The sequence below is a fragment of the Dunckerocampus dactyliophorus genome, chromosome 17 (assembly GCF_027744805.1).
Source record: "Dunckerocampus dactyliophorus isolate RoL2022-P2 chromosome 17, RoL_Ddac_1.1, whole genome shotgun sequence".
Taxonomy (NCBI): domain Eukaryota; kingdom Metazoa; phylum Chordata; class Actinopteri; order Syngnathiformes; family Syngnathidae; genus Dunckerocampus; species Dunckerocampus dactyliophorus.
The window spans coordinates 17,769,254-17,785,270 of record NC_072835.1 but is presented as its reverse complement, the minus strand read 5'-3'; the positions used below and the strand labels follow the sequence as shown (position 1 = coordinate 17,785,270).

The 16,017-nt window shown below is 40.1% G+C and overlaps 2 protein-coding genes across 2 annotated transcripts; both read left to right on the top strand.

The window, feature by feature from the left end:
- The first annotated feature begins 366 nt into the window (after positions 1-366).
- Positions 367-8,179, top strand: cplx4a (complexin 4a). The gene is made up of 3 exons (XM_054757457.1): positions 367-922; positions 2,492-2,579; positions 6,904-8,179. Exons 1-3 carry the CDS (start codon positions 759-761, stop codon positions 7,129-7,131), a joined length of 480 nt encoding a protein of 159 aa, XP_054613432.1. The 5' UTR covers positions 367-758; the 3' UTR covers positions 7,132-8,179.
- A 3,851-nt stretch (positions 8,180-12,030) lies between these two features.
- rx3 (retinal homeobox gene 3) lies at positions 12,031-15,110 on the top strand. Its single transcript, XM_054757259.1, has 3 exons — positions 12,031-12,480; positions 12,599-12,837; positions 14,363-15,110. The coding sequence occupies exons 1-3, from the start codon at positions 12,135-12,137 to the stop codon at positions 14,837-14,839; spliced, it is 1,062 nt and encodes a 353-aa protein (XP_054613234.1). The 5' UTR covers positions 12,031-12,134; the 3' UTR covers positions 14,840-15,110.
- Positions 15,111-16,017: the final 907 nt, after the last annotated feature.

Below are 16,017 nucleotides of genomic sequence, written 5' to 3'. Positions count from 1 at the left end.
CCAAACCAAATTTATAGCTCATGACCCCTAACTCAAACCTGACTAACCAAAACCTGGTCCTAACCTAGCCCCAAACTCCACCCCAACACACACCCCACCTTAACAACCCAACCAACCACCTAACCTAACCCAAATCCTTAGCCCAAACTCTGCCCCAACACTAAACCCAAACCTAACAAACTCTTTCCCCGACTCTACTGTCCCTACTGCCCACCTGTCAATCATCCTCTCCCCCCTAAACAATAACACGGCATGGAGGAAGGCTCCAGTGGGGATAAACAAGACCGTAATCCCGCTTCTCTCGCCACTACCCTCCCGTGTCTTCGGTGTAAACTGTAGGTGCTTCGCTAATACAATTAAGGAACTGGTGGACGTACGTCGCGCTCCATCTTTAAAACATGTTTGTTGCTTTTGGTGGAGAAAAGGGTGGACAAATTAATAAAAGCATGCAACGCTCTTAAAAGTTTGCTTGATTTAAAAATAGATAGGAAACAGGCCATCTGTGTCTTAGCATAGTGGAGCTCGGAGGATTAAATCCAGATTATGGCTGAAGCACACAACGTAGTGTGTGTGTGTGTGTGTGTGTGATTGTGTGTGTTTGTTGCCTGTCATCAGTGTGTCCTTGGCTGCATAGACCAGCAGCAGGTTAGCTAGAGAGCTATAACCGCCAGATTGGACGAGCTAAAAGGGAACCGGAACGGAGCAAACGCATACGAATCTATCTTTCCTCGCAGGCTAAAGCGCTCCAAAAAGTCGCCATGGCTTTCTTGATCAAGAGTATGATCGGGAACCCCCTGTCAGGTATGGGCCTCGGCGGCGGAGGCGACAAGGAGGAAGAGGCCACCCCATCGGATCCGGCCAAAGCGGCGGGGATGACCCGCGAGGAGTACGAGGAGTACCAGAAACAGTTGGTGGAGGAGAAGTAAGTAAACACAGACGCTCCTCCATGTTGGATTCACAGAAGGTGACCTCCTGTACTGACCTTAATGTGGTTGGTTTTCTGTTTTGAATCTACTACCTCACTCTGATGTGAATAAATGTTGTATTTTTATCTTGAATGGGACATCCTATATACCAGGGGTCGGGAACCTTTTTTGCTAAGAGAGCCAAGAAAGCCACATATTTTAAAACGTATTTCCGTGAGAGCCATGTACAACTAACAACAACTGACAATACAACTAAATGTGTGCATTATTAAGCATGACCAACAATTTTAGATTATAATAAGTCTCTGAATTTAGTCTTTTTAATAATGTTGTTATATTGAAGCTAACCAATAATAAATACTGTGAAATACTTCTTACCATTAATGTGACTTCTGTGCTTGCGGTAGAACATGGATGGATGGATTAAAGTGCATAAAGATGTTTTATATTTTGAATGTTATTTTTACCACTGTGATTTCTGTCAAATAAAATTACAACAGAAAAAATATTATTGTGTTGAAGTCAGAGAGCCAGATGCAACCACCAGAAGAGCCACATCTGGCTCCCGAGCCATAGGTTCCCTACCCCTGCTATATACTGTAGTAGCGTCATATTTGTTGCATTCTAATACAGGTTCTGCACTGACACTGCACATAGCTCAATAATCTGCCCCCAATCTGGGCGTCATGTCCAAACAGAAAAATAACATATTCATATCTGATATACTTACATACTGTATATTATAAATAAATATTACCATAGAAGCATGTCCTCTATGAAAAATGGCAGCATTTTTTGCATTAGTATTTAAAAAAACGACGTGTTCGTGAGGAGGCGGAGGGGATTTTGCAGCATGAAGCCGGAATTACATAACAAGCTTTATCGGCCTCTCTTGTTTGGTAAAATGCTTCTTGTGTATTTTTAATACATATTTACAACATTACACCAAGCTAAATTAAAAATAAGGAATATCTATGTAAAAAAAAAGTAATCATATCACAGTTGATAAGTGAATCATAAGAAACACAGCCAGTGTGTTAAAAGTAAGTCGGGTTGATTTCCAGTTTGCTCCTCCCAGTCTGGTCTGATAATCCCAAACTTGAATTAGCTGAGGGAGAAAGTACTCACCTGAAAGAAAGAACTGCTTTCAACTTGTGATCGCAGATGTTTTTAACCCTTTATAGGGCACTAAATTAAATACTTTTTAAATTGTGTGAAAGCATTAGCATAGGTTTTTTGTGCCTTTTAAATAATATTATTTGAATATTTCATTTTAAACAATTCATAATAAATCTGAACCTTAATAGATATTACATTTATGAGGATGCAGTCAAAGCTAGCAGTATTTTTAAAAAATTGTGTAGGTCAATCCAGTTCAATGTTTTTTTTGGATTACTATGCAGCATATATTGTACTGTATGTACTGTATGTACTTTTCATTGTACAGCGACAGGGTGCTAATGCACTGCCAAACTCCAGACTTACAGGTTTTCTATGTGTTTTCCAGTGAAGTACTGTACTGTACAATGAATCACTTCATTGATTCATTGATGTGCTGTGTTCAGGATGGAGAGAGATGCTGATTTTTTGCACAAGAAGGCTGAGAGGGCGACGCTGAGGGTGTGCCTTAGGGAAAAGTACAGGCTGCCTAAGGTAAACACACTCATGTCCGCTACATCGTAGCTCACACTACCCTAAGTACATATGTTCATGTTGCACAAAATGTTTTTTTTTTTTTTTTTATGATGCGAGGCGAACGCAGAATCTATATAATGTTATTTTGAAATCGAATGTTTCCTCAAAACAAAAACTGAATTGTTTTTAGCATTATTGCCATCTAATCATATTAGCTTCCAAATGCTGGAAACTTTTATTTAATCTTGTGATTGATAATGCAAGAATTTGAATGTATTATTATGTGAATCCATTGGTTCTATCAGAAATTTACATTAGGACTAACACCGTATATAATTAATGAATTATATCATCATACATCATTATTAATTATAAGGCTTTTTTATTTATTATATCAATTGATAATCGATCAATAATTTGTAGGTACAGATATCGCAATAAATAAATATTACAAAATGCATAAAAATACAGTGTTACCTCAATTTTGTTGTTTAAATGTATTTCAAAAGGTCTGCCGTAAAACAAAACGTACAAAAAACGAGGGAATTTTTCCCATATGAAATTATGCAAAGCCAATTAATCCATTCCAGCAAAAATATGAACAAAAAGCATGTTATAGATCATCATTTTTACATGCAGAAAACAATGCAAATGCAAAATGGTAATAAATGACAATCGGATGGAACTTACTGTTGATGCAGAGATCAAATTCAATAGTGTTTCTCACCTTCTTTATCAAATTTCTGGCACTCGCAACTTTGTTTGGCCCCATGGCGGGTTGCTCAGCAGCCACACTCAATAAAAAAATGTGTGGACAGTGAGTCCAAAGGGTGCTTTTGTTTGAGCACTTGATATCGCGGAACGATACAGTAGAGGGCAAACGGGCTTGTTTGTTATGTGCAATATTTTACAAAAAATGAGACAGTGTATAAAAAATTTCGATGAAAACCGAATCATACAAAAACTGAGGTTCCACTATAATACAAATAATATACAATATAAACAATATTGGGGGTTTTCCAAGTGTGGTACAGTCAGCCTCTCCTCAGAGAACACAATACTCCATTAAAAACTGATTTTCTGTTTAAAAACTTTTTAACGTAAAGCCTAGGTCACAACTGAATGTACAATTTTTTGCGATCCCCAAATCGCTGCGTTTTTTTTCCCGTGGAGAACGTAGTTGTGGTGACCATGAAGGAGTAAGATCTCGACACGAACGGAGGACGTACAAAATGCCTGAACATGCGGTCGCCGCACTAATTACGCTCGTGGGGTGCACGTGTGGCGCACAACACACATAGGAGTTCGCAAGCGTGACGTACGAAAAAACTGACATTTTGCCCAAACCTGACACCAGCAAAACACACGAAAGACACACGTTGGCTGTACGGACGACGCACGAAGACATACGAAGTGCGTAAGTTTGTCTTGCAACCGGAAAAAAACATAAGCGCCCGTAGCGTTTTTTTGACATGACAAAGAACCACTGCGGCCGATCTGAGGCCAGTCTACAGCTTGAAAATCAGCACATCACACCTTTTTTTGCACGTCGACCGGCCGCAGGAGCCCGTACGGCCAATCGTGACCTAGGCTTAACTGAAGTTAATTGGAGGTGAAGTTGGTTTTTATTTATTTTTCTCAAGCTGCTGCACACGTACATTGTACCATGTAGGTTATGGTAGACTATCAGGTAGCTTTGCAGTGATTCCAAGAGGTGGTGCAGAGCACGTCACCAGATTAGACTGGAAGGTGTTGACCCAGGTGACCCACAAGGAGTCTTATCAAGCCAAAAATCCACTGAGCAGGTGTCCCGGGATCACTTGGCCGTGTGACCACACAGCTTCTACTTCACTGCGTAGCGTTTTGGTTTTCTTTCAAAAAGGGACAATTCGAGAATAGTCGGTAGCCATGGAAGGAGCGCAAAAGGTATGTTGTCCTTTCAATCCTATCAATCCATCTTTTTTTCCTGCTTGTAGTGAACCATTTCAGTTTAGGACAAAAGGTTGCGTGGTCGTTAAAAAGCGTGATTTCAATTCATCTTTAGTGACCTTGGCTGTGGAGAGTGACAGTGCTGCTATTGTGGGATAAAACTATGTCTGCCTCTGCTTTTCTCTGAGTGTCTTTTCAAGCAAAGTGTATGTATAAATGTAATTATCCTGCTGTAATGATGTTTACATTGTATGCAAAACCACAAAAGCAATGTGTCTTTATTTGAGGTGACATTTTTAAATAGATTGGCACCATTGGAACAATAGCCAACTTGTGGGCGAGAGTGCATTGAAGAGATAAATATTTGCTTTCACAGAATAACCGCATGGAAACAGGAAGTTGTTGTTTCCCTAATGGCATTAACATCTCGTGCAAGGTTATCTTTAGACCGCGGCTGCTGATAATCCCGCTGATTGAACGTTAAAGTTGTCACATTACGCGACTGAGCCCATGCATGCAGGTATTTACCAATGAGATGTGAAATATAAAAACATCCTGCCGCACCCTAATGAGGATAAGCGGCATAGAAAACGGATGGATGGATATGTTTATTTGCTGTCTCGTCTTACCTTGCCTCACAGACAGCATCCGCACATTTACCCAGGACTGCTCCAAAAGCTAATTAGTTTTCCTTGGCTCGTGCTCCACCGCTCCGCAAAATTTTGTGAAAATGGGTTATGTCGTTTTTGTGTAGTCCTGCTAACGAAACAAACTGTAAACCTAAAATCGTAGGTACAAATCAGGAGAAGGAAGCCACTCTGGGGTGCCCAAACCTCTGCCAAGGCCCAGCAGTCCTAGCTTGGATGAACACATGTAGCATAACCTCAGCAATTAGCTCAAATCTGTGCCAAAATTGTAGAATTAGCGCAGACCTCCGTCAAGGCTAAACAATCACCAGCACCAAACTGAAAAGCTTCACAATTACCCACCGCACAATATGTCTCTATATGATTAGAAAAGTGAAAGGCAATCATGTAAAGGCACTTTTATACAGATCTGCACCAAATTTAAGAGAAATTACGGAAAATATCGGAAATCTTTCAATACTAAAAAAAACGTTTTTTGTTTTTTTTCCGCTATACGTTACACAAATTTCCAAGAAAATTGGTGACATAGTTTTTTGTGCAATCCGCTAACAAACCAGGAAAGAACAGCAAAAAAACAACTTCTTTTGGTGGAAGGAAACTAGAATGACAGTCAGCAGAGGAGAGACCTCCACCAAGGCCTGCTAGCATCATTCACTGAGAAACTATGGAAAATATCGAAAATCTTTCCATGTTAAAAAAAAGTGACAAAAAATTATTTTAATCACCTCACATTAAACAAAGGTTCAAGAAAATTGGATGCGGTGTAATCTGATAACAAATCAAAAAAGGACAATAAAAAGCAACTTCTTTGGTGGACGTAACAAGAATGGTAGTCAGGAGAAAATTGCTAAATTGTATCTACTTACATTTTTTAAAAATAAAATGTAAATGTTATAAAATATTTATTTTGATTATGTATGTATTATCAAGTATTAATATTTTTAATAAATTCATTAATATATTCATTCAATAATAACTTATTCAATTTACAATTAAATAAATGTATTATTAATACACAATAAATAATAATAAAAACATAGAATTATTTATTAAAAAATACATAAATAAATAAATAAAATCCTTCACAAATACTCACCTTCTGCCTGCCACTAAATACTGCCATTGAAATGTACGCATTATGTACCCATAACTTAAGAAAATACCGGAAATGTTGTAACGATAACAAAACCGCACCTTTTTTCCAATCCATAAAAAGAATTTCATGTTTTTTTTCTGGACCCATGCCACAACCCTCCAGAAAGTTTGGTGAAAAATGGTCGAGTAGCACTAAATTGTACACCAAAATACTCACGTACATCTGCATATGTCTCTACATTTGACATTAAAAGATCAGGAATGTCGCAATGTTGACAAAACAAACCAGAAAGACGTATCTTTTTTTGGAACCGCGCAAAAATGTCACCAACTTTTTCTGGCCTCATGATGCACCCCTCTATGAAGTTTCGTAGTTCAGTTCAGTAAAAACATGCAATAAAAACAGCAATAAAAACATGCCCTGCCTGGTGGGGATAACTAGAAAGGCACTCAGTAGAGTGAAAACCTTTGCCAAGGCCGACTGATTCATGCACTGAGAAAAACAGAAAACTGTAAAGATTATTTTTGTGTAATCCTACTAGCTAACTAACTGACGCATGGCAACAAAAACAGGACCTCCTTGGAGGAGGTAATCACATTACTTACAGTAAAGGGCAGTTATTCATACTCAAAAATAGAGCCTGAGGGTTTTGGTTCCTTACTCCCTGCAGAGCGAGCAGGATGAGAACATGATCGAGATGGCCGGCGACGACGTGGACGTGCCCGAGGAGCTGCTCAAGATGGTGGACGAGGACGCCACGGAAGAGGAGGGCAAGGACTCCATCATGGGCCAGATTCAGAACTTACAGAACATGGACATGGACCAGCTGAAGGAGAAGGCGTCGGCCACCGTTACCGAGCTCAAGAGCAAAGCCGAGGAGAAGTGCGCCATCATGTGAGGGAGCGACCAGGAAGAAGACAGAGACGACCAAGACAGACGACGCTTATGAGTCGAACTACAGTACATTGCTGCGCAAAAGCCACCATTAAATTTGTTTCGGTTTGTTTAATTAGCAGACTACTTCCTGGTTCATGGAGGATGACAAGATAACACCATTAAGCATACAAATGGTGAAAATATGTATGTACTGCACCTTTATCCAGATTGTCATCAGAATCTAATAGCTTCTCACTTAGCCCAGTCGCCAACCCGCTGTTCAGTTTCATGTTATTTTGTGTGTCTTTAGCGTAATCCTGCTAACTGTATGTGTCCTACTCTTTACCGTAATGTTACTGTTCCAACACGGACGCTGAGGTCATTAAAACAACCAAACTGGTGGTGGTCGAGACTTTTGCACAGTACTTCATTTTAAGCATTAAAAATGCTCGTCTTATGTTGAATTGTCACATGATCGTGACCAGTGTTCCCTGTTTCATTCATTACGATGGAAGACTTTAAAATACAAAATACACTCACTCCAAAAACATTTTGAAAAGTATTTTTTTTCCCTCACATTCACATCCCTTTTTTTGGTTACAAATTCATTTAAACTTTAAAATAGAAAACCCACCCTCACCAAAAAATATTAATTTTTAAAAATACCCCATTCACATCCCTTCTTTTGGTCACAAAACTAAACTTATTTCTGTCACAAATGAGCTAATTTACAGTCTACTTAAAATAATTTGTTTACAGTGAAATATGTAAAGATGCTACAGAAATATACAGTACATATAATTTGTTGGAGTGTTTTGACTTCCCTTTTTGGTGGTTCAATGGTTATGCTAGATTTCTTTTGTATGTTGTGTTGAAATTCTTTATAGGATGTTTATAGAGATCGTTTCTATTGTCGACGCAAAACATGCGCATGCTAAAACCCTCACATGTTGATTTAAACTACATACAAGTCATGAAATCTGCTCATTTGCAGGACTGCACAATGTGAAATCAATAATGTACATACAGTTGTAAGACTTGTTGGAAATAAAGATGTGTATTATACTGTGTTTGCGCAACGGAAGGATGGTCGATCATATGTTTGCATTCAACACGGCACGAATGCATTTGAAATCGTTAATTGGATTTTTAAACACACTCACGCAGGGGTCAGACATTATTCTTCTATTTAATGAAAAATGACCACAAAATACACTCTTTCAGTGAAGATCTGCTTTGTAAATAAAGCGCACTTTAAATGTTGCCAGTCATAAAATAAAACACAAATAGCTCACCTCTCCTTTCTTTCTGTCCAAGTAGCTCTAATAGAGATGAAAGTTGGAGACCCCTGCATTAAAGACTATCAAATAAGTGTGATTAATCCTGGAAACATGGTGGAGAGGGAAGGAAGAAGCAGGTCTTAATTTAATTGGGCATTATCCAAACACTTGTCAATGGGGAGGGGGGGCGATTAGGGCTGCCTGACATGGACTGGAGGGGAAGTGGTGATGGGGGGTGGGCTCTTCAACACGGTCAACAGTTAAGAGTTTCACATGAGCCCAAGTTTGAGCAGGCTGTGGATTTGCAGACTGAAGATTAACATCTAATAGGATCACACAGGCCCCTCCCACTATCTCTCTATATGTGTGCACCAGTTTGACCGCTTGTATGACTGCTGTTTGGATGAATTCAGTGTAAAAGAACACCTGCTGCATGAACTAAAGCTGAATAGCGAGACATTTTGGATCATTTTATGTATCTGACTTTGCAGGAACATCATGGGAAAGGCCCTGTTCTGTTCCCCAGTGCTGAAATTCCTGATCAAGTGAGGCTGTGGTGAACATGCCTGCCTACCGTCTGAGCGCAGACTAAGTTAGATCGTGGCACCTGCAAGTTTCTGTTTGTCAACATTTATTATACACCATGACTTTCTACAGCCCATGTAATGTCTTCATCATTATTGCTAATTGGACAGTAAAATACATACATGTAGAAACGTCATACGGAAGGCTTGCGTGAGCTGGAAGGTGCTTGTCACTGCCGTTCCTCCGTAAAGGAAAATGACTATCTACTAGGTAGGAGAAAGGCAAATGCATTCAGAATATTTTCATGCTCTGCTGAATGCATTTGACTGCCAAGATTTGCCAAGGCTTTTTGAGACTTTTGCAACAAAGTGTCAGAACTTTTCCTGGAGAAGGAAAGGCTGCATGTACTTCATATACAGACAAAAGGTAAGAACACAAATGTTGTCCAGTTAATAATAAAAAATTTAAAAAAAACGGACTAAGAAGTATTTGAAAACAATTTGATGACTTCTTTATTTTTTTAAGTGAATTATTCTTATGTTTTTCTTGTTATATCCTCTTCATGAGCAACCTGTACTAACATAAAAAAACAAAAAGACTCAGTGCCTTACTACCATGAACCTCACTGCTAATGCTGAACTAGTCACTCTGAATCTTAATTCTTCATCTTTGCAAGGTATTTAGGACAACTGTGCACTTCCAGCTCTGTGGGAAGAGTTTAGGGAAAGCCCTTTGTTCTTCCCATTGCACAAAGCAAGGCCCTTAAAGGCATGCTAGTCACTGTCAATCGTAATTCTGTATCTTAGCAAGACATTGTAGATTATTTATGCTTCTAACTTTGCAGCAACACTTTAAGAAAGGGCTTTTTTCGCTCCCCAGTGTACATGACAAGGTCCGTTCTAGCTTCGATGGCGTCAACTTCTCACTACCCCTTGAAATTTGTTTTATTTTTAAACAATTTCTGTTCTAATTTACTTTTATACCTTCCAATTAACCCTAGGGCTAAGGCCCGGCAGGGAACTCGCCGCCTCCTTACTCACTTTGGTTTTATCCACTCCATGTGAGCAGTATGTGGGGCGCCCCTGTGACACACATACCCTGACCTGATGAGCAAACGAGCTCTGAACACAAATAAACGTGAATCTTTTTCCCCTCATCCTTGTGGCACCCGCTAGAGCAGGGGTCGCCAACCCATGGATTGTGATCGCCATTCAATCTTTGGGATGATACCAAGAACATTTGAAAATTATGCATTGTCACATCCTGGAGAATGACCAACAGACATGAACCCTGATATGTTTTCCAGGCACGCGCCCAGTCCCCAAAACCCGGGGGTGCTGGCGCAGACCTCCAAACAAATCCTCAAGCTGACTGTTGTAACGCAGCAACACTCCCCTCTTCCCTCAACTACTATCGCCATCAAGCTGTGGTTCGCCACGCGCCGAACCCGACAAGGAGCCACCAAAGCAGGGTTGCCCAAAGTGCAGCTCAGGAGTCATCCGTGGCCCGTGGCTCATTTGTTATTGGCCAGAGGCACACTGCAGAACCAAAATATAAAAAAAAAAAATGCAAAAATGATTAAAAAAAAAAAAAGAACAAAAGGCACAATATCAAAATGCTGAAATATTGACATCAACAATCAATAATAAAATTGTCATTAAATATGGATCGCTTTTTTAAAACCTTTCTACCACATAATAAAGATATACAGTATATGAAAATAGCATGGGGGCTGTAGATCTTGCCTCGGTTCATGGCCAAATCCAGGGATTTTGGGCTCGAAAAAGTTGGTGAATGCCGTTGTAGCTAGCCACCACTTCCACTGTCTTAAAGAGGATGAGCTCAGTGTGGAAGAAGACCTATGAGATGATCTTGTCACCCTGGGGCTGTACACACGGAAAGGTTTTCAAGTCAAAACGGTAAAGTATTTAATTGTTTCAGGTTTTCATCTACTAGGAAACGGTGTTCTGGGTGCCCTGAAACGGTATTTTTTGACGATGGCTTCCAGAGTGGTAAAATCTGAAAAAGACGGCTTGATGCTGTGCAGACAAGCAAACCGCTACTGTCTGAAAACAATGATGTCACTGCCCCATCGCCGTCACGTGACCAGAAGTGACTAGCCGAGAAAATGTCTGAATACAGTCGCAAATTTTTTTTTCAACCAGTGAACAAAATACCAGGAATGTTTTCGTGTGGACAGGGCCTGAATCTTCCTAGTTCAATTTAGCAAGACATTTTGGACCATTGTATGCTTCCATGTTTGTGGGAATAGAATTTTGGGAGGGCCTTTTTTCTCTTCCTCAGTGCACAAACCACAGCGTATAAAGGAATGTACAGATGAGTTTAGCGTAGAAGAACACCTATTGGATGAACTAGTCAGCCTGAATCTTAATTCTTTACCATATCCAACTATTCCAACATTGTGGGAGCCGTTTGGGAAAGGCCAGCTTCTGTTCCCCAGGTCCAGAGTGTTTCTTGACATCTTAACAAGTCATTCTCAGTTACAATATAAAAGCAATGAATAAATAAAAGCAACACAAGGAAGTTTTGCACTTTGTGGTGTTAATTAGCATCTCTCTCTCTGCCCCCCTTCCTGCACCTCGAGTAGGCTGACAAAGGATGAGGTCACCTTGTGCAATTAGGAAAAGCTAAATAGTTTTAGTGGGTTTTAACTCTTTTGAGTCAAATAATGTAATCCCCTTAAGCGGGATTACCACACTGCTGTCAATCTTTGTTTGCTCCTAAGTGGTTATGGCTCAAATTTTGTTACTGAGTTGCCGGGGTTCACCTACGCCACACTTGTGGAGTGAAGAAACATACTTATTGATCAGAATGAATGAAACTGGTGCAGTAAAACCCGTTTCTCGTGCAACTAATGAGACACCAGTGCAGTTTGGCAACAATATTCGGACATTTTGATTAAATATTAAGCTGGCAATCCTGGCAGAAATCTTGTAATTATGATTTTGTTGTACCTTAATCTGGAAGACATAATCTTCCTCTCTTTTTTCACCCCTCCCTGACTGACATGACATCTGGAGGCGCGGAAAAGATGGTTTTAAGATTTATGTAAGTAGGTTTACACAGTGCTCTCTCGCTCTCTGTCTCTGCACTTGAAACGTAAAGGAGGGGGACATATTGCTTCCCCCTGTTAAGATCCAGGACGTCCCCCCTCTGTGACGTGCACAATGAGGAGCAGGTGGGAGGGCACGCATGGCAGATGGGGGGAGTCGGTAGTTTAAAAGCTGAGGATGCTCACGCAGCAAGACAATCTTTTGCGTGCAACATCTCCGTGATACACCGACCCATGTGGCTCATTGGACCGCCTTCCCAAAGGAGGAAGAGGATGATGATGGTGATGGATCAGCGACTGACCCCCTCTACGCGCACCGTGGTACACCAAGGACCGGCCGGAAACTCGGCCAAAGTGCACAGCATCGATGCCATCCTGGGTTTCAAGGAGGACCTCCTCTTCCATAAAGCGGGCGCATATTGCTGCCTGACAGACAAAGTTCGGGGCAAAGACGAGGACGCGAAGAAAAGCCACTTCTCAGAAAGTTTTGACGGTAATTGTTGTTTTTGTAACTTTATTTATTAAACATGTGTCTAATTTCTCTTCAAAAATGTCATATTAATACTTTTTAACAACTTTTTAATGAATAACTGTTTTTTTTTATTGCGCAGGGGTGTGTACTGTTAATGATGGTGGTGGTGACGCACCGCCCTGTCCGGACTCGCCAGACCGGGATGGCAAGCTATCAGACGACGAGAACCCCAAAAAGAAGCACCGTCGGAACCGGACCACCTTTACCACCTTCCAGTTGCACGAATTGGAGCGAGCCTTTGAGAAGTCCCACTACCCGGATGTGTACAGTCGAGAGGAGCTGGCCCTCAAAGTCAACCTGCCCGAGGTCCGAGTGCAGGTATGAAATTAAAAAAACAGCAGTTGTGCAAACTATCTCCTCATATTTTGTTCCTAAACTTTATTTAACAAACACTTAAAGCCCATCATCCAATTACAGCTAATTCATTTACTTGATCTTTAATAGGATCACGATTTGAAGTGGTCCATGTCATAAAGCTAATCATAAAAAACATAAACTATTACATTTTATGGAAGCTTGTACTTTTCTTCATCAGACTACAGTGGTGTTTTTAGTCAAACAAACATTTCTATGGGGTTAAAGTCCCTCAGCCAGCTACACCTAATTTGTTAGAGTTTGTTCTGTCATGATAATAAGAATAAAACATATAAACTAGTATTTTTAGGAGATTTTGCAGTGTTTCCAACACAAGAAGGGGGACAAATGTTTATCAAACACTTATTAAAAGTCCATTATTCAGTTAGATCTAATTAATTTAATTTTTTATAGGACCATTTTAAGTGGTATAATAATACTAAGACCAAACATACTGTACACTAGTGTGGTTTACATTTTTAGTAGAATTATTATTATTATTATTTTGAAACATTTTAGTTTTTAAGTTTTTAGGTAAGGAAACAGCAAAGAAAGACAGAATGAAGTCCATCATCCACCTACTGTAGTTAGTTTGATGATTTTTTAAAATGGGAACAAGTGGTTCTGTCATAATAATAAGCTAAAACATAGAAACTATTATTGCATTATTGGGGTTAACGTCCATCATCCAGCTATAGCTAATTCGTTTGTTTATTTCTTTAATCAGCACATAATTCGAAGTGGTTCTGTCAGAATACTAACATAAACATGCACTGTTTTTAGTCATTTCTGCTATTTTCCGTAACACTTTTTTTTTTTAAATCAAACAACACTTATATGGGAGTAAAGTCCATTATCTAGTTATAGCTAATTCATTTATTTTATGTTTTTTTTTTATTCTGCTATAATAATGATAAAACATACGATGGTATTGCTTTCAGTGGATTTCGCAATTTTTCTTGCAATGATAGTAAATGCTGTTTTTAACCAAACAGGTATATGGGGTTTAAGTGCATCAGTCAGTTACATAAAATGTATTTATTTAGGGACAGTCTTTCAAGTGTTTACATGTCATGGTACTTACAATTAAAACATTCTGTAAAGGAGTATTTTTCAGAAATAATAAACAATTCTGGAATTTAAAAAATACAAATATGTATAGTTAAATTATTATATATATTTGAATGTTGGGTTTCTGGATTATGAGCCTTTTTTTTTATTTAACAATATGTTTATGATTGTGGTTGCAGCGGTGTAAAAACTGCACTGCATCATACTGAGGGTTCTTTCTAATAGCTTGGTTGTCATTGCTACATGAGCGGCAAAATATTAAAAACATCTTTCTGTACACTGAAAAAACATACAGTTAAATTAAAAGAAATGAGCATTATTTCCTCTGATGAGGTTTTTGTATTGGATGTACAGTGTTGGGTTTAATTCCAAGTCCTCATCAAGTTGTGTTGACTGACCTCCTTGTCATCGGTCACAGGTTTGGTTCCAGAACAGGAGGGCCAAGTGGCGCCGACAAGAGAAGCTGGAAGTGAGTTCCATCAAGCTCCATGAAACCGCTGCCTCCTCTTTGCTCTCATTCAGCCGCCCACCCACCACGGGCCCTCTAGGCTCGGGCCTCCAGCTCGACCCCTGGTTGGCCTCCCCCCTCGCCACCTCCACCACCCTGCATTCCCTCCCGGGCTTCATGGATGCCACTCAGGGCTTGACCAGCGCTTACACCGCCTCACCTCCTCCCTCCATGCCGCCGTCCCTGCCCGCCTCCTTCCTCAACGCCCCCACATTGGGGCACACCCCCCACCTACCCCGGATGGGCTCCATTTGCCCGCCACAACCACCACCGCTACTACATCCTCCGCAGGCCTACCAGTGCTCGTCAGATCCGAGAAACTCCAGCATTGCCTCATTGAGGATGAAGGCCAAAGAACACATTCAGTCTATTGGCAAGACGTGGTGATGTTAAATGTCCAACATGCACCTGGATATACCTGCTGCATCTTTTTGGAAAACTGATGGGATTGTGCTATCTTGGACGGCGGACGCTGCTATGACACAAACTGTGACAGGCTTTTTATACATTTTTGTTCATTCAGTCTCACTCTTACCTGTTGCCAATTTCCTTTAGTGGTCACCATTATCTATTTATTTTACACTTGTACATGTAAAAAAAAAACATCCCTTTCTGCTGATCTAATGTGAATATTTTGTCAACACAATAAACTTTATATGTAAAACCAATACACCAATGGCTTGCCTGGCTCAAATTCATTCTGGGAACAATTTTTCCCCATAGTTCCCCATGTTCCCGGGACAAACTATGGCCATCATAATAAAATCACAATGACGTTAACCACTGTTGCATTAAAAACAACAACTCCGTCTTCAATGACAAAGCAATGAAGTGAAGCAGATGCGCCATATGCAGGTCATTTTAACACGGTTACTTGTTGCACAATTGTAAAGAGAACATAACCACTGTAACAACTATAAAACAATCGAGTTTAACGACTGACAACCAGTAACAATGCATAGCCTGAAGTCTACTTACGTCATGTAACTTTCGTTGTACAGCGTTCCCTCGCTCTATCGCAGTTCACCTTTCGAGGATTTGCAGTTTAGTGCTTCTTTTTTTTAATTTATTACAGCTTGTATGAACGCTGTTGCAGGCCGAGCCTTGCCCTTTAAGAAGAATTGCACTGTGGGAGTTGCGTGTCGCTCTTTACACTGCCCATTGTTTTCTGCATCCTGATTGGCTGTAGACCATTATCAATCAATCATCTTCCTGCCGCCCTGCGTGTCTCCTGTGTCATTGCTAGCTTCCTTGCTAGCTTGTAAATGAATCTTCGGTTTGAAGGAGGAGTAATGCAGCAATATGTTTTAACAAGGATACAAAAATGCTACAGTACAGCAGAACGGCGCCAGGACGAAAAGGCACGGTCACAGGAGAAAAACAAGCATGAGTGACTTAATAATTTCTTTTGTCCTACCTGTACGTTGTTCATTAAAATTCTTTGATAGTGTTTAAACAAGAGAGAAAATGTATAAAGTGTATGGTGAGGGGTTTTACAGCCTTAACATGCATAATCATTGTAAAAAAAAATGAAGTTGGCTACTTCACGGATTTCACATATTGCA

Excerpts from the sequence above, each read along its gene's own strand:
- cplx4a (XM_054757457.1), top strand. The coding sequence starts at position 759 with ATGGCTTTCTTGATCAAGAGTATGATCGGGAACCCCCTGTCAGGTATG. Across the intron at positions 923-2,491 it reads AAACAGTTGGTGGAGGAGAA|GATGGAGAGAGATGCTGATT; the intron begins GTAAGTAAACAC and ends TGCTGTGTTCAG. Across the intron at positions 2,580-6,903 it reads AAAAGTACAGGCTGCCTAAG|AGCGAGCAGGATGAGAACAT; the intron begins GTAAACACACTC and ends TACTCCCTGCAG.
- rx3 (XM_054757259.1), top strand. The coding sequence starts at position 12,135 with ATGGGGGGAGTCGGTAGTTTAAAAGCTGAGGATGCTCACGCAGCAAGA. Across the intron at positions 12,481-12,598 it reads CTTCTCAGAAAGTTTTGACG|GGGTGTGTACTGTTAATGAT; the intron begins GTAATTGTTGTT and ends TTTATTGCGCAG. Across the intron at positions 12,838-14,362 it reads TGCCCGAGGTCCGAGTGCAG|GTTTGGTTCCAGAACAGGAG; the intron begins GTATGAAATTAA and ends CATCGGTCACAG.